The 22,441-nt window shown below is 37.9% G+C and overlaps 1 protein-coding gene and 1 long non-coding RNA gene across 6 annotated transcripts in view; one reads left to right on the top strand and one right to left on the bottom strand.

The window, feature by feature from the left end:
- Positions 1 to 22,441, bottom strand: part of ODAD2 (outer dynein arm docking complex subunit 2) — a 173,443-nt gene that overhangs the window by 148,518 nt on the left and 2,484 nt on the right. The window contains exons 2-7 of one of the 5 annotated variants that reach the window (XM_061436262.1): positions 20,650 to 20,710; positions 14,454 to 14,611; positions 11,931 to 12,132; positions 11,187 to 11,293; positions 10,883 to 11,019; positions 8,028 to 8,144 (exon numbers count right to left, since the gene is read on the bottom strand). In XM_061436262.1, the coding sequence (XP_061292246.1) occupies positions 8,028 to 8,144; positions 10,883 to 11,019; positions 11,187 to 11,293; positions 11,931 to 12,132; positions 14,454 to 14,508 (618 nt within the window). In that variant the 5' untranslated portion in view covers positions 14,509 to 14,611; positions 20,650 to 20,710. Of the gene's footprint in view, positions 1 to 8,027; positions 8,145 to 8,348; positions 9,593 to 9,613; positions 10,022 to 10,882; positions 11,020 to 11,186; positions 11,294 to 11,930; positions 12,133 to 14,453; positions 14,612 to 20,649; positions 21,192 to 22,441 lie in introns of those variants that run through there. The other 4 variants (XM_061436260.1, XM_061436261.1, XM_061436265.1 and 1 more) reach the window with 4 other exon arrangements.
- On the top strand, positions 10,090 to 21,378 carry LOC133259149 (uncharacterized). Its single transcript, XR_009740291.1, has 2 exons — positions 10,090 to 10,397; positions 21,185 to 21,378. It is a non-coding gene; the product is annotated as an uncharacterized LOC133259149 (long non-coding RNA).

Here is a 22,441-nt window from a genome sequence, read left to right as displayed (position 1 = left end):
GAAAGAATCAGAGAAAGAATAAAAGCATGTGTAAACACAAAAGACTTGCATCCTCCTCTTGAGTTTTCTAAATGATGTTTGATGGCTGAAGCACAAATTATAACATTGTCTAATACAGTTTATCAATGTGAAGGAAACAAAGACAAATATAAATGAGAGAGGGTATAGGGACTTAAAGGAAGACATGGTTTCTATACTTTACTCAGGTGGTAAAATATCAAACCAGTATATTATGACAAATTATGTATAACACAATATCTACAACAACCACCAAAAACTCTACACAAATAGATATACCTAAATACTATGGAAAAATCAAAATGGTATTTTAAAAAAATGTTCAAGCAAGCCAAAGAAGACCAGGAAAAAGAAAAAGATAAGCAAAACAGAAAACAGAAGGAAAAAACAGAAAATAAAACTAAGCTGGCAGACTTAAGCCCTGATATCAATAAGTAAAAGTCAAATAATCTAGGGACTTCTCTAGTGATCTAGTTAAGAATCCACCTGTCAATGCAGGGACATGGGTTCAATTCCTGGTCCAGGAAGATCCCACACGCTGCAGAGCACCTAAGCCCATGTGCCACAACTACTGAGCCAGCATTCTAGGGTTCAACAACGGAAACCACCGGAATGCGAAGCCCTCACACAGCAACTAGGGAGTAGCCCTACTCACAGAAACTAGAGAAAGCCTGGGCTCAGCAACAAAAACCCATCACAGCCAAAAATGAAAGAATGAATGAAAACAAATAGGCTTTTTAAAGTAAATGATCTAAACACACCATGGATATGATACATCGATATATAGTTTCAGAAACTGGATTTTTAAAATGACTCAACTATATGTTATTCACAAGAAACTCACTTCAAATATAATGATATAGGTAGCTTGAAAGTAGAAGAAGGGGAAAAGATATACCATGCAAACATTAGTTAAAAGAAAGCCAGGGGTACCTATATGAATAGTAGATTAGCCTTCAGAAAAAAAAGAAAATCATCAAAGACAGAAAGGGACATGACATAATGATAAAATAGTCAATCAAGAAAACGTAATCCTAAATGTGTATACAGAACTGCATATACAAAAACAGAACTAAGAGGAGAAACAGACAAATCTACAATTACAGTTGGAGGATTTCAAATCCCTCTCAAAACTGATAGAAAATCAGCAAGGATATGAAGAATTCAACCACACCAAAAACCAAATTTATAAAGTTGTTCAGAGTTTGTTCTCCAAATACAGTGGAATCAAACTAATAATGAACCATGTAATGGGAAAATCTAACACTAAGTAACAAACTGCTAAATAATCATGGGTCAAAGAGGAAGCCTCAAGGAAAAAAAAATTATGAGGTACAGTTGACTTAAGGGAATTGTTTTAAATACAAAAACTGAATGAAAACGATGAGAATAAAACACCGAAATGTGTGACAGGTGGGAAGTTCTGCAAGGAAAATTTACAGCACTAAATACTCACCTAGAAAGGAAGAAAGCTCTCAAATCAAGACTCTAAGCTGTTACCCTAAGAAACTAGGAAAAGAAGAGCAATGTAAACTCAAAACAGGCAGAAGGATATAAAAGCAGACACATCTCTGAAGTGTCAAAGCTTTGCTGAGAGCAGGAAAGTGGAGTGTTCCCAACAACTTACCACTGCCATGCCTGAGAGAGGTGCTCACTGTGTCTGAGAGACAAAATGTCAGAATGTGTGTCCAAAAGACAAACAGCTTCTCTACAGATGAATGTAGACGGAAGAGAATTCCTTATCCTAATATTAGTCATACCCAAAATCACCAAAATTCCTTTCAATGCAAGTATGACTAGATTAAATGTATGGTTTTAAAAAAAAGCTAGAGAAGAGTAAATGAAACCAAAAGTGACTTCTTTGAGAGAACTGAGTAAAATGATGGACTTCTAGCCAGATGGATCAAGAAAAAAATAAAACACAATGATTAATATCAGGCACGAGACAGGTAACAATAGTTAACAGCTTCTACAGTTGTTAAAAGGTTAACAAAAGAATACTATAAACAAGTTTATACCAATCAGTTCAACAACTTTAGATAAAAGGGATACACATTCCTTTAAAAACCACCTAGCAAGCACCCTCAAGAAGAAACATAACCTGAAAGGCCCGATAACTAGTAAGTACATCATATTTGTAGTTAGAAACCTCTCCACAGTGAACACTCCAGGCCCAGATGGCGTCACTGGTGAATTCTACACAACAGTTAACACAGGACACCAATTCTAAGCACTGTTCCAGAAAACCGAATGGGAGTTAGGATCTTCCAACTCATTCTATAAGGCCAGTATTAATCTGATACTCAAACCAGACAAAGATATTGAAGAAAAGAAATCTACACCTTGATAATCCACACGTTGATAATCCTAAACAGATGCAAAACTTCTTGATAAAATGTTAGCCAATTAAAAATTTTAAATAAATAAATAAAAAGGGTAATACACCCTGCACAAATGTAGTCCCAGAAATGTAAGGCTGGTTTCTCTTTCAAAAATCAATATAATTAACCAAGTTAAACTAAAAAATAAAATAAAATGATTAACGCAATAGGTACAGAAATATCATTTGATAAAATCCAACATCCAATCCTAATAAAGTTCTCAACAACTTTGATAGAGGGGAACTTCCTCAACCTTATAAATTTCATCTATGAAAAGCTGACAGGTGACAATAATTAAAAACTGAAAGTTTTCCCTTTACCACAAGGAACAAGAAACCACGTCTACTCAGTTCTGTACTGGAGGTTCCAGCTAGTGCATTAAGGAAAGAAAAAGAAATAAAATGATGGAAATTGGAAAGGAAGCGGTAAAATGATCTTTATTCAGAGACAATATGATCATCTATGTAGAAAACCCCTCAGAATCTACAAACCAGACAAAACTATTAAGTGACTTTAGCAAGGTTTCAGGATATGAAATCAGTATACAAAAGTGTATTTTATATACTAGCAACAAATAACCAGAAATTGAAACCTTAAAACTATTGTTTAACAATAGCCCCGAAATAGGAAATATTTACAGATGGTTCACAAGAGGTGTGCAAGACGTGTGTTGTAAGTTACAAAACAGTACGGAGAGAAACTGAGTAAGATGGAGAGACACGCTGAGTAACATTAAACAGGGAGAAACACTGAGTTCCACGACCTGGAAACTCCAATATTGTTAAGATGTCAGTTCTTAAGTTGATTTATAGATTCAATACAGTATCATTCATAAATCCTTAGGGGTTTTTATGAAAAAACTGACAAGCTGACTATAAAATTCAAATGGACATGCAGAAGATACATAATAGCTGGCAACTCTGAAGGACAGCAGCAACATTGACAATACCTGAACCGAGACTGACTGACGACAGTAACCAAGACAGCGAGGCTCTGATACAAAAATAAACAGATCAGTGGGATAGAAATACACCCATACAAATGGACAACTGGGCAAAGAAAGGACAATTCTTTTTCAACAAATGATGCTGGAACCATTAGGTGTCTGCATGCAGAAGAAAAAAATGAACTCTGATCCATACCTCACAGCATGTACAAAAAATATATTAAACCGGATCATACACCTAGATATAAAACCTAACATTTAAAAACTTTTAGGAAAAAAAAACACTGGAGAAAATCTTTGTGACACTGGGATTTGGTAAAGCTTTATTAGCTACAACACTCTAAAAAATTAGTAAGTTGGACTTCATCAAAATTGAGGACATTTGTTCTTTGAAAGACTTTTTGGAGAATAAAATGACAAGCCACCACCTGGGAGGAAATATTTGACGAATCCTATCTCTGAAAGAAAATATAAGCTTATATGTATGTGTGTATGTAGGTAGGTAGGTAGGTATATATCTCACAACTAAATAATAAGAAATTAAAAAAAAATAAGAAATGGGCAAAAGATCTGAATATATACTTTACCACTTAAGATATATGAATCACATTCAATAAGCATATAAGAAGATGCATTCAAGAAGCGCAAATTAAAATTCAATGAGATAGTGCTAAGTCGCTTCAGTCGTGTCCGACTCTGTGTGACCCCATAGATGGCAGCCCACCAGGCTCCCCCGTCCCTGGGATTCTCCAGGCAAGAACACTGGAGTGGGTTGCCATTTCCTTCTCCAATGCATAAAAATGAAAAGTGAAAGCAAAGTCTCTCAGTCATGTCCGACTCTTAGCGACCCCATGGACTGCAGCCTTCCAGGCTCCTCCATCCATGGAATTTTCCAGGCAAGACTACTGGAGTGGGGTGCCATTGCCTTCTCTGCAGTGAGATGGTGGTACACACCTATTAGAGAAAGTCTAAAATAAAGGAATGACAGTACCACTCATTGACAAGTATGTGGCACAGCTGTCAGTCTGGTGCACAGAGTGGATGGAAAATGTTACAATCACTGGCAAGCAGTTTACCAATTGTTTAAAAAGTTAAACATATAACCGCCACATAACCTTGCCATTTCGGTCCTACGTTTTACCCAAGAGAAATGAAAGAATATGGTCTGAAAAAATATAAACACCCAAAACAAAACATTAAAAATTTGAAAGCTTAAATTTTAAAGATTTACACAATGTTTGGAAGACAAAGTAAAGGTGTATTTCCAGAAAGTGGCGTGGGGTATATGAGAGAAAAGAAAATCAGAAGATCAACCTCAGAGGCCCCAAAATCCAACTAGAATCTCATAAAGAGAACAAGGAGAACAGAGAGGGAAAAAATGATTAAAGATGTAATACAAAAAATATTTTCCGGTTCTAAAAGACATATGTCATCATTAATGAAAAACAGACACGAGCACCAACCATATCATCATGAAAATTACAGAACATCAGGGATAAGAGAAAATCCTACAGACTCATTATATGAGCAAAGCCAAAACAAACAGGTCACATAGGAAAATGCCTTTAAAATTCTAAGAAAAAAATTATTTTGAAACTGTCATTATAGAAACAACAACTAAAAGAGAAGAATAAAGATATTTTCAAACATGCTAACCCTCAATTTTTCTCCTCCTATGTGCCTCTTTTACTCAGGAAGCACTACCAAAATGATGGGGTACACCAAGAAAAAGAAAACGCATGATACGATAAAGGCCATATATGGAAAGCCCACAACTAACATCACGTTCAACAGCAAAAGCCTGAAAGCATTTCCCCTAAGATCAGGAGTAAGACAAGGAATCTACTTTGGCCACTTCTATTCAGCATAGTTCTGAGAGTTCTAGCCATGGAATTTGGTAAGAAAAAGAAATTTAAAACATCCAAATTGGAAAAGAAAATGTAAACTATCTCTGTTCACAGATGACATTATCTTAGATGTAGAAAAACCTAAAGATTCAAAAGAAACTGAATGAAATAAATTTGGCAAATTAGCTGGATTCAATTTTGAATTTCACATTCAAACATTACTTCTGATTTTAACACTCAAATATCAGTTGTATTTCTATATGCTAAGCAGCGGACAATCAAAAAGGAAATGAAGAAAACAACTCTATTTGCAATAGCATCAAAGAGAATAAAATACTTCGGGATAAATTTAACTAAAAAGACAAAAGACTTACATGAAAACTACAAAATACTGCTGAAAGAAGTTAAAGTAGACATAAACAAGTAGGAAAACATTCCACATTTGTAGGTTAAAAGATAATATTATTAAGATAACAATACTATACAAAGCAATCTACAGAGTCAATACAATCCCTATGAAAATCTCAATGATGTTTTTCTCAGAAATAGTAAAACCAAGACTAAAATTCACACAGAAAGTCAAGGGACCCCAAATAACCAAAAAACGGTCTTAAAAAAACAAGGACAAAGTTTGAGGATTCATACTGCCTGATTTCAAAACTAACGGAAAGCTATGATAGTCAAGAGTATGGGACTGGTATACAGATACACATACAGACTGATGGGATTGGATTGAGAGCCCAAAAATAAACCTTGAAATTTTTAGTTAATTGATTTTTAATGAGGATGACAAGACCATTCAGTGGGGGAAGAATAATCTCTGAAACAAATGGTGCTGGGAAAACCGAACATCCATGTGCAAAGGAGTGAAGGTGGACCCTAACGCTATACATAAAACCTAACTCCAGACGAATCAAAGACCTAAACTTGAGAGAACTAAAACAAAAAATTGTAGAAAGGTAGAAAAGTTAAGGGCAAATCTTTATTATGACAGATTTAGCAATGGTTCCTTAAATATGATACCAAAAGCACAAGTAACAAAAGAAAAAATATAAATTAGACTTTATCAAAATTTAAAATATTTATATACCAAAGGGCACTATCAAGATGAATATAAAGATAACCCACAGAAAAGGGGCAAACATTTGCAAACCTTCTAATAAAGAATTAATATCCACAATATATAAAGAACTCTAGCTCAAAAATGAGACAATTTTATAAAATGGACAAAGGATTTGAACAGACATTTCTTCAAAGAAGATATACAAATCACTAATAAGCACATGAAAATATGCTCAACATCACTAATTATTAGGGAAATGCAAATCAAAACCACAGTGGGATACACCATGTTCACACTTACTAGGATATCTATAGTAAACACAAATACACAAAAATATCAGATGTTGGTGAGGACGTAGAGAAGCTGGAATCTTCATACACTGCTATTGGGAATGTAAAATGATTCAGCGGATGTGAAAACAGCTTGGTGGTTCCTCTAAAAGTTAAATATAATTACCATATAAGCCAGAAAATCAACCCTGATGTGTACACCCAAAAGAACCGAAAACAGGGACTCAAAGAGATACTTGTACACCAATATTCATAGTATTTTTCACAATAACCAAAGGTAGAAAACCCAGTGTTCATCAAAAGATGAACAGAGAAACAAAATTTGGTATATACATAAATGGAATGTCATCCAGCCATAAAAAGGAATGATGTTCAGATACAGGCACGTCACAGATGAACCTTGAAAACATTATGGTATGTGAAATATACTAAACACAAAAGGACAAATATTGTGTGATTCCACTTATATGAAATATGTAGAATATGTAAATGCATAGACACAGAAAGTAGATTAGAGTTTACCAAGAGTTGGGGGAGAAGGAAGGAAGGGTTACTGCTTAATGGAGTTATTGCTTAGTTCCAGATGATGAAGATGATCTGGAAATAGTAGTAACGGTTGCACAGCTTTGTGAATGTACTTCATGCCACTGGATTGTACACTTAAAATGGTTAACACAGCACATTTTATATTTTATGTATATATGTGTTTTATGACAATAACAACAACAACAATGGAAAACCAGGGTCCAGGAAACCGGTGATCAAAGACCAGGAAATAAAAAGAATTCATGAAATGATGACAAGGGGCCATGCTAGGCTAAATGACAACAGTCTGGCAAGAAAACAGCAGAAGCAGCAGCATCAGAAACACAATGAGCCTGACCAATGAGCTCTTGAGGGGGCGTCTATAGAGTTGCCATCAGCCTGAGAATCAGCCCAGAACATAAGTGGATCATGTTAGTATTCTTAGAATTTTGTTTTCTACCTACATCAGCTTCAACCAAAATTTTATTTCACAAAATATCACATTGACTGATTTCTTTGTTCAGCACTATTTTACAAACCATGGAAGACATAAACAGTGTTCTTATACACATGTAGTTGACACACTTTTCAAGGCAATCCAACTAGGTAGTAATCATACGATTCCCGGAAAGGATGAAAATAATCAAAACATGTAGGCTTCGTTACCAGGACTGAGTCCTTTGTTCTCAGTGTAATTAATTCAAAATGGAAAATGAAAAAGTCCTATTTAGAAAGCACTTTGAAATATCATTCCTGTCACCTAAAGAAAACCAGAAATATTCTTAAATTGCTACATTTACAACATGTATTACTTTATACTATATTGTGGAAAACACTCCAATAATTGAAAGTACTGTCCAAAACAATGCAGCATTAGTCCCCAATTTTTTATACTACAGAAAGTTGCAGCCAAAAACTATAACGATATAAAAGTTCAAAAGAGACTATAAAACTTACCTGTTTAGACATATTTTCTGAAAATATTGCTGATTTTTCTTTTAAAAGTGTGACAAGGTCTTTATAAATTTCTCCTTTTCTTTCATAATTAATTTGCCCTTCATCATCTGTTTTGCCCTTTGGAAGAAAAAGTTTGGTGCTGTAATTAATGGACTAGCAACATAAGAACCTGATCAATAAATCACAACCCAACCACAAGTAATGTTTTCTTCTCTAAAGGATCCATGTGCTTGTCTTTACACATGAAACATGCAGGCAAACCCTTCCCTCTTAATGTAATGTAAATTCATTTATGTATTCACTCATTCAGCAAGCCTTTACCAAGGGCCTCCTAGACACACAGGGCTTCTAGACACACATGGCTCGCTGCTTCAGCAGAGACCTGAAAGCCCCTTCCCTCTACTCTTCCGTCCTGTGAAAATGCATTACGACTTCATGAGACTTTGACGAAGTCATAAAGGCCTCTGAGGTGAGAATGTTACCACACAAAAGCCTATGTTTCTGTTGGTCACACCCTGCTCTTATTCTGTGTGGAGTATGATTACTATCGGCTCATTTTTCAGGGGTCTGACCTCCGTGTACCATCTGTCCCTCTTCCCTTGGCCTCTGTCTTTCTTGTCTCTTTCCTTTCTTGTTCCTATACCATACACACACATATACACACACATACACAATACACTGTAGTGTGTTACATATATAACTGTGTCTCTCTCTCTGTGTGTATATATATACATATAAAACTGTGTGTGTGTGTATATATGTAACTTCCCAGGTGGCTCAGACAGCAATGCAGGAGACCTGAGTTAGATTCCTTGGGTCAGGAAGATCCCCTGGAGGAGGTAAAGGTAACCACTCCAGTACTCTTGCCTGGAGATTATGTGGACAGAGGAGCCTGGTGGGCTCAGTCCACGGGGTCACAGAGTTGCACACCACCATATATATATACACACACACATACACATATATATATGTAAAGTGAAAGTGTTAGTTGCTCAGTCATGTCTGACTCTTTGTCGTGTCCTCTGGAGGAGGATTGCCATTCCCTCCTCCAGGGGATCTTCCCAACACAGAGATCGAACCAACATCTGCTGCATTGCAGGGGGAATTTTTTTTACTGACTGAGCCATCAGGGGAGCCCCCTGTGTGTACATATATATGTATATATATACACACGTATATAACATAGTTATACATATCGACTGTAGTGTCTAATACATTTCCTTGTGATTACTGAACAGCTTCAGTTCCTTGTCTTCCATTTATTAAGCTGAGGAACACCCGGATATTTCCATATAGAACCAAGTTGTATATGCATCAACAGCCTTTTATAGAAGCAAAGGCTCCTCACCCCACTCTGGAAGGCCAAAGAAAAGCATTCCTCTTTTTTTCTCAATCTCTTATTTTCCAATTGGATATTCTGCTTTTCTATTAATAAAAACAAACTGAAAGCAAAATCATATTTAGGTTGTCTGCTTCCTCTGTGCCGAAACAAGCCCAGGGTTGCACTGACAAGATGAGCACTGAAAGGCAGGTTAGAAGACATGCCTCCTGCCACTAAGAACATGGCCCCGCATCTCGATACCCACCCAGGCCGAGGCATGAGCACTCTCCAAACAGTCCTCTGGAAAGGCTGGGTCCCCATTAAGGAGTTGGATCCTCCCTGCAGAATTTTGCTGTGAGTCCCAAGTTTACATGAAGACAGTGAGGTCAGGACTTTGCAGAGAAGAAAGCTGAGTTGCTCCTTCCAGCCAAGTTCAGTACATATGTGTGGGCCTCAACATCCAGGGTTTAATCCAGAAGATTCAGAAGGCCATGTGCCACCTCCCTCAGGTGGAGGGCCACCCACCCACACTTTGCCGACACTCGGGCCGAATCTGTAGAGCTGTTTCTTCATTGCCAGGCCGGCTGAATTTCCATCAGCAAGAGGGGAGAGGTTGCCGGGGAGGCTGGAAGAGGTAGGAGGGACTTGCTCCCTCCCACGTCCTCTCAGAGTCACCCAGCAACGGCCCCTCACCCCACAGTGGCAGTTGCTTCCAGTAGCAACAGTTGGTTCTAGTTTCTGGGGTCTTTTCCCAGAGGCCCAGAACCAGGCTCATCAGCATCCCTCAGAAACACCAGCAACAGCTGCTGGGGCCCCTCCTCAGAGACCCAGCTCTGTCAAATCCTACTCAGCCCCTGAGATGCCAGTAAGAGTGGCAGCACCACTCTTCAGGGGCCCCAGCTGGTTTCAGGGAGATACCTGGGCTCCGAGGGAACCAGCACTGCCTGGAGGTGCCTGTTCTGCAGACGTGTGAGCCCCAGCTCTGTGGGGACCCTCTGAGCATCTAAGGGACCACCACCAAATGCAAGCAGGGCCCGCTCTTCAGAGGCGTAAGTCCCAGTTCCGTGCAGGCACTGTCCTGAGATGCTGAGGTCCCAGCACAGCCTGGAAGCCCCTCCCTGGGTAGCAGGGTCCCCTCTGAGGGAGCCCATCCTCTGTGGACCCCTTCCTCTCTTTTGTTAGTCCCGTCAGCGCTAAGGACAGAAGCTGGTTATGGCTTTCGTTACCTTGGAGCTCCTTTTTTGACTTATTTTTTTCCCTCTAATACTTGTATCATTAATCAGCAAACTGATGTTAAAGAGGTTTTAGTTTTAGATAGCAGAATGGGTCACTATGAAGGCCACTTCCTAGAACGCTGACTTGAGGACCTGTAGGGGACACTGAGGCAGCAAACACAGCAAAGGGATCTGCTTGAATCCCACAGGACAACCCTTCAATTGCCTGGTTTTGGGGTTCAATCCTGGAGACGTGCCTGCACTCACAAATCAACCTCAGGAGTAAAGTAAATACTAGTTTTTTAAAATAAATTACTTACACCATTTAAAAACACTCCTTCTTTGCTGCAAGTAACGCACAAAGTTTCAGCATCGTGAGGTTTCACTAGCACATAACAAATTTCACCTTTAATCTGTCTCCAAGGTGGGGCTCGACATCCATTTGAAAATTCATAATCTGAAAGCAATTATCACACAAGTAAAAGGAGCTCCTTAACCTCAACTTGTAACATAGCTTGGCTTCAAAAAACAGGATTGATATTTCAAGTTTTTGTTTCTTAAATATTTAGCTACTGAAGCATTTTGAAAATGTAATTATGAAGATAAATAGAATGTAACATGAACCTGAGGTGTACTCGATAGATTCCAAGACTGTCTGTTTTCCCTTTCCTGAGAACTGTTTAAGCAGCTCTATGTCATTCTTCACAGTCCCTGGATTTAATCGTATTTCTCTGAAATAAATGTTTAAGAAATTCATTTGAAATACTTTAAAAGAGAATCCACAGAAAATAACATGAAAACATTCTATTATATTGGGGAATATTGTTTTCATAATTAAAATATCAGTTAAATTATACATCAACAAAATTGTAGTGAATTTTAACCATGTTACAATCTCATAGCACTGCTAGACATTAAAGAATTAGTGATTTGCATTTAATGCTGAGAATGTTGAATGTTAACACTTAAATACACTCATTTAAATAGTCACTTCATTTCTTAATGAAAGTATCAAAGTACTAGAAAAGACTAGAAAGATGAACAAGTTTTAAATCTGACAAACTCTACATGATAAGTGAATTATAATTTAAAAATTTATCTAATGATTTAAGAGACTTTGGGGATAAAAAAACACATAATGGCTTCAGAACTAGATTAAATTCTACTAGAATGTTTTAGCTGAAAATTTTACTATTTGGAACTAGAAATAGTCATGAAGAACTAAAATTTTATTCCAAATAATGTAATGTTAAATCAATAGCAAACACTTCTAAACATTATTTTTCTTATGTTTCCTCTAAAGCTCTAAAAGTACTTTTCAGAACCAATTTTCAGAGGTTTCTTAAAAAAAAAAAAAAAAAGACTCACAAGGAAATATGTTTCAGAGAATGATTGAGTAAGTGCAGATCCAGCTGCTTGAGTTGCAAGGCAATCTTCATCTTAATCTCACTTTCAGAATCATCATCTTTGGTAATTTTGTCAAGAATATTAGATACAAATGAGTTTCCAATTTTTTCACTTATTATATTATAATCCAAGCCCAAGATTTTTGCTACTGGATTTCTGTTTGCTGACCAAAAAAGTAAATTTTGAAAATTATCCTCTTGTTGTCTATTACTAGAGCCATATAGAATACCAAGTCCTTTGGAGCCCACTCAAACACGTTCATTTCATTAAACTGTCTCTGACTGACCCAATTTGAATTAATCTCTATTTCTCAGATTCTGTTGTACTTAGAAACTTTCTTACTCCTCTTGAGATGTTCACCTTGTGCTATAATATCATGTATATATGTCATCACCCTAATAGGCCAGAAGTCAAGAGGTCTGTTTCTTTTTAAGTTGACTATGGGGCCTTATTCAGAATAGGCATTCAATTAATACATCCAGAATCGATTTGAAGATACAGAAATATTGGTCTCCTTAGAAAAATGATCACTAGAACTGTATGTCTGTGTGTGTGTGTATCAGTGAACAGTATTCACAAATGTTTTCTCTCCAAAAGAGCATGTTTTTCTCAGTCTACAGATCTACTGCCAATCTTTTCCACCTGTTTGAACTGCTTATATTTCCAATGTCCTTAGATGTTAACTGGGAAAACAAATATAACAAGTATTTACATAAATGCTAAAATTATAGTGAAAACTTAAAATCCCAACTCATAACCAAGGCTGAAAGTTGAATCTAGAGATGTTGAAAACAGAATAAAAGCCAAAATGGGGCTTCCCTGGTGGCTCAGATAGTAAATAGTCTGTCCACCTGCAATGCAGGAGACCCAGGTTCAATTCTTGGGTTGGGAAGATCACCTGGAGAAGGGAAAGGAAACCCATTCCAGTATTCTTGCCTGGAGAATCCCATGGACAGAGGAGCCTGGCAGGCTACAATACATGGGGTTCACAAAAAGTTGGACATGGCTAAGCCACTAACACTTTCAAAAAACTGTATGGTTGAAAATGAGGGATAAATGGGCAAAACCATGTTTAGGAAGGAGAAATTCAAGTCAGATGAAAATACATATGCATTTGGATTGAGGGGGAATGCCCATGGGACTAATTCAGAAGGCATGACCTGATGGACATGAAGAGAAGATGGCAATGGTTTTTAACTTTCCCACAGGAAATGGACTGTTAGCAGGAGAGGCTGGGGGCTGTTAGAAAAACCTGCATGGGGTAGGGTGCAGGCATCACGAGAAGGAGACCCAGGGACCAAGCACTTAGCGAGCATCTCCATTCACCACCTTAACAACTGTCATCTCTAAAGATTATGAAGAGAAATATTAGGTGAATTCTGGGGAAAGACACAAGCTGACTTCCAAACTGCCAGTTCAGTTCAGTCAATTTGGACCTAAAACTAAGAGCTTTACCTAGAACTCTTACAGAAAGGCAAAATGCAGCAAAGGTTGCATATTTAGCCAGATTGGGTATATAACACTTTGTGGATTTAAATTTACAGATTAAGTTGAATTTAATGTATGGGGTGTGCCCTCAATTAACTCTTCTGAAATTCAGTTTTATTCTCAAGATATCATCCCTCCTCAGAAAAGTAACTTTGACGTATAGGAAGAGTAGACAAGACATAAAAAGAGGCTGCTGTCCTAAGGTTCACATCTTTCCAAAAATCAAAAGAATATAAAATGACCAATTTTCCATCTCACAGACACAGACAGTGGCAATGAATGATGAGACAGAACTCATGTACATTATGCCTGGGAACCACACGTCACATGATCACAAAGAAGCAAAGCATACACATGACATAATTACCTGCTAATAGGTATTTCTACTCATAAGAAATATTTAAAGCCCAGTTATAGCAGGTAATAATATTCTGTTTTGCATGTCAGATGATTAGGCAATAAGAACATTTTATAACTATAGTGAAGAGGAAAAATATTTCCCACTGAATGAAAGTAACAATGCACAGAAAGCTATGTATTCGGCTGAGACAAATGGGAAGTGAGCTTATTATGGGTTGTCTGCTAAAGGAAGAGGCTACATTCATTTTAAAGGAAACTGATCACCATCTGGTACAGCAGAATGCAAGAGGATGGCTCCTAACACTGGCCCTGGACATCTGTCTCTTTCCCTGACATGAACCTTAAAGGCCGCGGGTCTTTCCAGAAGCTAAGAAGGCTCGCTTTAAAGCACACACAGAGATTAGAAATCTAGAAGTTGACTAATGGTAAAGCATTAGGGTTTTCATTTAAAGTGGAAAGCTGATATGAGCATAACATTTCAGCCAAGAAAAATTAAGGACATTTTTATGAAGCTGAACTTAGTACTTTTTACCTTTTAGAGAACTTTTTCAAGAGACTATAACAAATGATTCCCTCCCCAGCCCCCAAGATTATGTTTCTGAAAGTTCAAATCACAGACTGGAGTATAAATATCACCTTCAATACATGCTTGTGCTTCCTTCAGCTTCATATTTTTAGCAATATATAACATACGTGACAGCTGCCCAAAGCTCCTGATTTTAATTTGTGGTACAGAGAGATACAGCAAAGGCTCTCCATTTTTATCAACTTCTTCTGATTTGACTGTTGTTCCACTAAAAAATGAAAAAGAAATTTTTTTTCTTGAAGGCTTAGGGTTACCTGAATGCCAGTAGAAGTTAATTTAAGACATCTCAACACAGTATTTCCATGTCTCATGGTAAAATACAGAGAATATAAATAGGTCTTGTTAGAAGCTCATCTATTTTCCCACTTTCATCCACTTTTAGGCCCTTAAATCCCCAAACTTCTTTAGCAATATGATATATCCAGGAAAAACATTTTTAAGCAATCTCCTGAATACCTATGTAAACTCACAGTTTTGGGTTTTGTTTTTCTAATAATGCATTGGACATCTTTTTTAAAATCACTAGTTCTGTGGGAATCATTTATGTTTTGTGGATTTCCAATGTTATTTTATTTATAAAATTTTTACACCACAGTAATTAGTGGTTAGGAACTTTCTTGGCTACTCTGTTTCTGAGCAAAAAAAAAAAAAGAGAGTGCTATGAAAGAAGACAAACTAGATCCCCTCTGTGGATTATTTTCCCCCTCCAAACCCCTAATTTGGTTTACTTTAGGATAACAAGCAGTTTTTCTAACTAGGCTTTTTCCTGATCAGAAATTGTTAGCTCTCTTAGATTGGTATTTTTCCCATTTTAACTTTTTTAGGTTGTCATTTCTAAAATATTTAGATTATTTTTTATGGCCACGATATATCTATACTACTTACAACATTACTTAAACTGCCCAATTTTTCATTACATACTGATAATCCCTAGTAAAAGTGTCCACATCTGATATTTTTTATTTTTTAAATATGTATCTATTTATTTATTTGGTTGTACTGGGTCTTAGCTGAGGCATGTAGGGATCTAGTTCCCTGACCAGGGATGGAACCCTCACTCCCTGCTGTGCTTAGTCACTCAGTCACGTCTGACTCTTTGCGACCCCAAGGACTATAGCCTGCCAGGCTTCTCTGTCCATGGGGATTTTCCAGGCAAGAATCCTGAAGCGGATTGCCACACCCTCCTCCAGGGGATCTTCCCGACCCAAAGAGCAAACCTGGGTCTCCTGCATTACAGGCAGATTCTTTATTGTCTGAGCCACCAGGGAAGCCCTGCGTTGGAAGGCAAAAATCTCAACCACTAAACCACCAGGGAAGTCTCAAGACCTGCTATTTTAAATTGTAATACAGATAAATAGTTGTGAGATGTTGACAGTTCATCATAAAAAGTAAATCGACAGACTCAGTCAATCTATTACTATTTCACTAAAATAGAAAGAGGGTCAAAACTGGGGGACGGGGGGTGTCCCTGGAATCTTATGTGGCAAAAGGGACTATGCAGACGGCTGACATTAAACACTGTGAGATGAGACGACTGCTCTGGGGTATCTAGGTGGGTCAATGTAATCAAAAGGATCTTCAGAAGAGGCAGTCTGAGATGGCAACATGACAATGGAAACAGGGTTCAGTGATGCGGGCCACAAGCCAAGGGATACAAGTGGCCTCTAGAAGCTGTAGAAGGCAAGAATGAAGGAACACAGCCCTGCCCACACTCATGTTTAGAATTTTTGTCACCTCCAGAACTGTAAGATTTAAATCCATGTTGTTTTAAGCCATTAAGTGCATTGTAATTTGCTGCAGCAGCAACCAGAAGGGAAGACAGGAGCTTTATTGGTCTCCCCCACTGCTCTGTTCCCAGGACCTTGAAGAGGAACTGCACACAGAAGGTGTTTGACAGACGCACGAGGAATAAACGAAGGAGCAAAATGGTTTTAGATTTGCCAGTGCTGGGCATAATTTACAGAATGTTTATTTTCCCTGGAATAAAGCTTTTGAAAAGAACTCCCTTAGGACTGAGGAGTGGTCTTAGAGGCCTGTACTGGGGCAGGGCCACTGGTGCAGAAAGGATGAGGAGAGGATGAAGTCACAGGCAGAATGAATACCCACAGGATCAAGCTCCTAAACTTGAGAAAGTGAAACTCCTGGGGAGACCAGGAGAACAGCAAGGCATGGGGACATGTCTCACTGTCCTGCCAGCTGAAGCCTGCAGCTGAACAGAGCCGGAGGAGCTACAATGCAGGCAACCGAAAGGATTCTTGAAAAGCAGGCTCCCATTTCAGGCTCGCAGTCTCTAGCCCTGAAGACAGAACTCTTTGGAAGAAAACTATTGTAGACATCTTGATAAGGTTAAGAAGAATTAAAGAATAAATGAAATCCATCGACCTGATAAGAGACTTTTAAACTGGAATTGAGAAGCGAGCTAAAAATGCTCAGCTTATACAATAGAGAGCAGGAAAAATGTCTCATTTATTTAATCCCCAATGTCAAGTTCCATGTCCAGAACACAGTAATTACTCCACAGTTATATGTCTGAATAGTAACATAGGAAATAAGGCTGTAGCTGAGAAACTATTCAGTAATCTCAGGGAGGAGAAGCAAAGAGTTCAGTAACAGAATTTCAGGCCACTGATCTGTGACTTTGAAATTTTATCAAAATAAAATAATCATTGTCTCATCAAACAATACCATTTTAAGGCTGGAGATCATGTGTTTCAGCCCTTAGTGATATTGATCAGAAGATTAAGGACCATAAAGGTATGAATTGGGTGTGAAATGTGCATTTCCAGTAGAGGAGGTGTCCTGCTCCAACGTCCTCATGTCTCATTCACACAGAACTAACCACTGAGACACAGCAGACAGTCATTCACAACTAACATACAGCAATATTAAAGCAGACATGATTCAAAAATCCTAGTTCTACCAGAGGGGAGGAAAGAACAGGTAACATCATTTTCACCAAGTGATTCTGAATGCTTACCCAATTAAAAAAATACATGGATACTAAGGGAGAAAGAGGAGGTGGAATGAACTGGGAGATTGGGACTGACATATATACACTGTTGATACTGTGTATAAAACAGACAACTAATGAGAACCTACTGTGTAGCACAGGGAACTCTACTCCATGCTCTGTGGTGACCTAAATGGGAAGGAGTCCAAAAAAGAGGGCATGTATGTATACATACAGCTGATTCACTTTGCTGTACAGTAGAAACACAACATGGTAAAGCAATTATACTCCAATAAAAATTATAAAAAAGAAAAGAAAAAGGGCAAAGGACTTGAATATACATAGCACTAACAGGGATTCACAGATGGCAAATAAGCAAATAAAAAACTATTCAAAAATAACTAGCAATTATACATATTCATGAATCGATTATTTTTCAAATTCTTTTCCCATTTAGGCTATTACAGAGTATTGAGCACTTTGCTGTACACCTGAAACTAACACAGCATTGATAATCAACAGTGCTCTAATATAAAACAGAATTTTTTTAAAACAAGAAAAAAATGCCCAAGCTACTCTGTAGAGACTGTAAGTAACACTATCACCCACAGATAGTGTCACCACTGAGTGCTGTCACCTGTCCTTAATTTACAGTGATTTGGGGTTCATTCTGAGGTGTTTTAGGAAGATTATTAATCTCATCCTGTGTGATAAGAACAAAAACAACTGGAAACAGTGATAAAAGAGACCTATGATTTCCATCAAAATGAAAGCAGAGATATTTCCTCCTCAACTCTGAATGTGGAGAGATAATACAGGATGAACAGGTGCACCTCAGGAATGAGTCTAAAGGAGACAACAGAATCGGGCCAGTGCTGTGCTCATCTAGTCAACTAATAACCAACTGCACAAAAGGAAAGAAGATGGTGGATGAAACATAAAACTTCCTCATTGTGTGAGTAAAGGATCAGTTTCGACATCAGATGCCAACAAGTCTAGCTCAGAAGAAGGCTCAACACACCTGTGTTGTCAGCTACAGAGTGTGCCCTTGGAGATGCACTGTAGCTGAGAAGGCCACACGTACAAGTGTGGTCTCCAATATATCTGCAGAGATCAGCAAAAGTGGGGGGAGGTCATTTGGCTGCTTTAACAGAGTTTTGGCATAGATGAAATTGCCTTGCTTTGGAAGAAGATGCGTGAGAGAATGAACAGCCCCAAGAAGAATCTGCCTTTGTTCTGAAACATCCAAGGATATTACTATTTGGTAGAAACATGTCCGGAAACTCCAGGCTTAAATCCTCATGACGACTTGGGTATCCACATGGTCTTACAGATATGAATCTTGACTAGGGGGCTTCCTCCACTTTAAATAAATGAATAAATGTGTTCTAAGGCCCTGCAGCTAAGCAAGAGTGCATATGAACCAAAGAGCAAAGAAAGAGGCAGAGGGACTGTTTAATTACACATTCTTCTTGCCATTGAGGGCATCACTGGTTTACATCATGTGATGTGCTGCTGGATGGACCAAACACCACGTGACTTTGGGTGCTGAAGGTTCCTTGGTTTAGGGGACAGAGCACAGAGTGGGTCAGGACCTGGATGTGAGAGCATTTGGTATTCTCCTTCACTCCCTCGTAGTTCAGTCGGTAAAGAATCTGCCTGCAACGCAGGAGACCCAGGTTCAATTCCTGGGTCAGAAAGATCCCCTGGAGAAGAAAATGGCAACCCAGTCCAGTGTTCTTGGCTGGAGAATCCCATGGACAGAGGAGCCTGGTGGGCTACAGTCCATGGGGTCGCAAGAGTTAGACATGACTTGGCGACTAAATGATGACCACCAAAATCTCAACTATATCTTTTGCCTTCTTTGGGTCAGTCAGTATCTACCTGGTTTCCATCAAGACACACAGGAATAGTTTCCACCCTCCTATGCAGCAACGGCTACTATCACACCCCTCTCACTTCTTCCATCATCAAAGAGATCATCGACCAAGGTCAGAAACAGGAATGACAAATAGAAAAACTGGCCCACCAAAGAGCTGCATGGTAAACTTGACGGAAGAAAGACACAAAGGGTTAGCTGGTTCAAAACATACACGGTGTCAAAATGTCCAAACATCCTGCTTGATGCTACACTGAACTCAGGTGAGAGAAATAAAACACTTTGGGAGAAAGTGACCATTAGCACTGTTAAACATAAAATATAATTTAAAAAAAAAAGGTTTCTGAAAACTCAGAGAGAAAAGAGACCATGATATCAGAACCAAAGCGCCCTTGAAATACAGTTCAAGAATGATTTTCCAGGGACTTCCCTGGTGGTCCAGTGATTTAAGACTTCCAGTTAAGGGTACAGGTTTGATTCCTAATCAGGGAGTTAAAACCCCACATGCCTCGGGGCCAAAAACCCAAAACATAAAACCGAAGCAATATGGTAACAAATTCGATAAAGACTTTTAAAAAAAAGAATGATTTTACAGTTCTAAAAATTAAATTCTGAGTTTATGCTCAAAAATAATCCCAAATGGAAAAGGCATGTACAGCAAACTTTGGCCAGAGAACTGTTTTTCATAAGATCAGACTTTAAAAGTTCATATGCAAAACTAAAGAGGAACAAAGGAAGTGGATCAGAACGCCTAAAGTGACACATAAGCTGAAATTGACCAAAAAAAAAAGAATATATGAATTTACATATATTTATCATCTACAATGTATATTTACAGAATACATTTTATATAAGTAGAATTATATTTACATAAACCTATGTAATTTATATAAAATATATATTTAGCTATGATCAAAAGAGAAATTGCTAGCCTGCTGTTTGAGGTGGAGGTAGAATTTTTTTTTTGAATCTCAGATTTGGAAGGGTCTCATTTAAGGACAATGCGAATTGTTAAAAAGTCTTTTCCTTATAGTAAGCAAAATGTACTGCTCTCCCTTTGCTGCCCCACAGATTTAAATACCAGAAGGGGTTTTGTCTTTATCTCAGGTCACGAAACCAATGCCTGGTGGCATCTGGCAGTTCGTGTGAGTGGAAAGACCAGTCACAAAGCAACAGCAAATGTTGGAGAGTGCAATGACCTGGAAATACATTCCCTATCAAAAGAAAATTCAAATGTAAAAATTAGATAAACAGTGTATTGGCCAACTACACATCCTCAGATTTCACCCAAGTGCCTCCAGGTTTCTGAGAGTTCTGAGAGTCACACAGGTTAAGCGATTTGCCTTAAACCTACAATCAATCAATAAAAAACATACAACCGAAGACATTAAACTCTAGAAGCAATTCACTGGCTTACCTGACAGCATAGCCTGATCCAAACGCTGAGGGGTCCAAATTTGTTTTCCATTCCAGCGGTTCTACAAAAACATAGTTTGCCTCTTGGGGATATTTATAGATAAAACTCTCCACAAACATAATAATTTCCTTCACTATAGCCTCATTGAGAGGAGTAACTTCCAGGGTCTTAGCCCCATGCCCCGCAGCAGTCCACTGCGCAGACCTGGTCAGTGCCACGCCCATGGGATCCCACGATGCTCAAACCTGAGCTCAGCACACACACTGCATCAGAGCAGAGAGAGAGAGACAATAGCATCCATCTTCCTAGAGGAACATTTCTCATTTTCAAGATTTTAAGCTAGTACTTACCCAACCCACATTCTGCTTGTTCACCTTAGAGACGGATTTTTTTTTTTTTAATTATCCAATTGCTCTTCAAGTCAATAAAATAGTTAATGTTCCCTGAACCAGCTCTAAGTAAAACTGACCCAAGGACATAAGGATTTTCCAGTATCTGCCTGCCCTGGAATGAATAACTTCTTTCTCATTTTCAGCCTAAGACAGAGAATTCCGGTCAAAAAACAGAAACATAAAAGTCCAAGAGCGGAAAAAAAGGAATCGGAGGAGGCATGCCTTCTGGTTTGCAGCTCTGCTGGGGCCAGCGATTATAAGAGATGCTCTTTTGAGCTGGATCACACATTGTTTAGAATTATGCTATTAAACTGAATTTTGTTATTCTTTGCTGTAACATACATCTATATCTGTGCAATGATGGCTGATGAAAGTTTCCCAAATGCCCTCAGAATTCATAAAAAATAGAATAAGAACATTAAGTAAAATAGAATTTTAATTTTTTTTCTGACAATTCATAAGGCACATACTGATGGTATTAATCAACATATTTGAGTAATTCAAATTCCATACTTCTTGCATATATCCTGCCCAGAATATTTTTATCATAATTCATAACTTGCTTAAGAGAAAATGTGAGCATGAATGAGAACCTTTTTAGCCTGTTTATCTAAATTATCAGAGGATTCTAGCATTAAAATGTAAAACAGAAATTGAAATAAATTTCACTTTCGATAAAATTAGCCTTTAAAAGAGGTATCTGAAAAGATAACATTATCTGCACACTTAAATAAGAGCCAAGTTAATAAATAAGTCCTGATATCACTATATTATGGAGCTTTGTCTTTTTTTCAGATAATCTATACTTGTTTATTTTCTCATTGGCAATTAACACTGATCATTAAAACCTTTCACCTGGAATAATAGAAGAACGGTTTAAAAGTTAAATTAAAAATATAATTAGCTTCCCGCTTCCCATAATTATTACAAAAGCTCAGAACCAAGATTTTATAGAAACGGTTTGGAGATTTTACTTTCCTTCCTGTTGTTATATCTTCAAATCCAGTAACAGGGACATCTAGATCAGAGGTCCTCGACTGGGCAGTACTGGCTGCTGAACAGCAGTGAAGAAGTATCGTACAGATGTTTTATTATCAAAACGATAGGGGACATTGTGAGCACTTAGTGATGAAGACCGAGAATGCCAGATGTCTGCCATGTGCAGGATGGTTCCCTAGAAGGAAGAACTATGATGCAACCTCCAACATTTAGCACATAACCAATTTCAGATAATTCATACCTGAGCCTACAACCTATTGCTACTTTACAAATAATCACAAAGGATTTTTCACAGTTTAAATATGCATTGAATTTTCCAGAACTGAAACTACCATATAAATCAAAGGATGGTTGTAAACACTTATTTTATATAGACCTTTACCAGGAGGTCAGCATTTTGC

This window comes from Bos javanicus, chromosome 13, assembly GCF_032452875.1.
Source record: "Bos javanicus breed banteng chromosome 13, ARS-OSU_banteng_1.0, whole genome shotgun sequence".
Lineage (NCBI taxonomy): Eukaryota > Metazoa > Chordata > Mammalia > Artiodactyla > Bovidae > Bos > Bos javanicus.
This window is presented reverse-complemented; position numbering and strand designations above follow the sequence as displayed.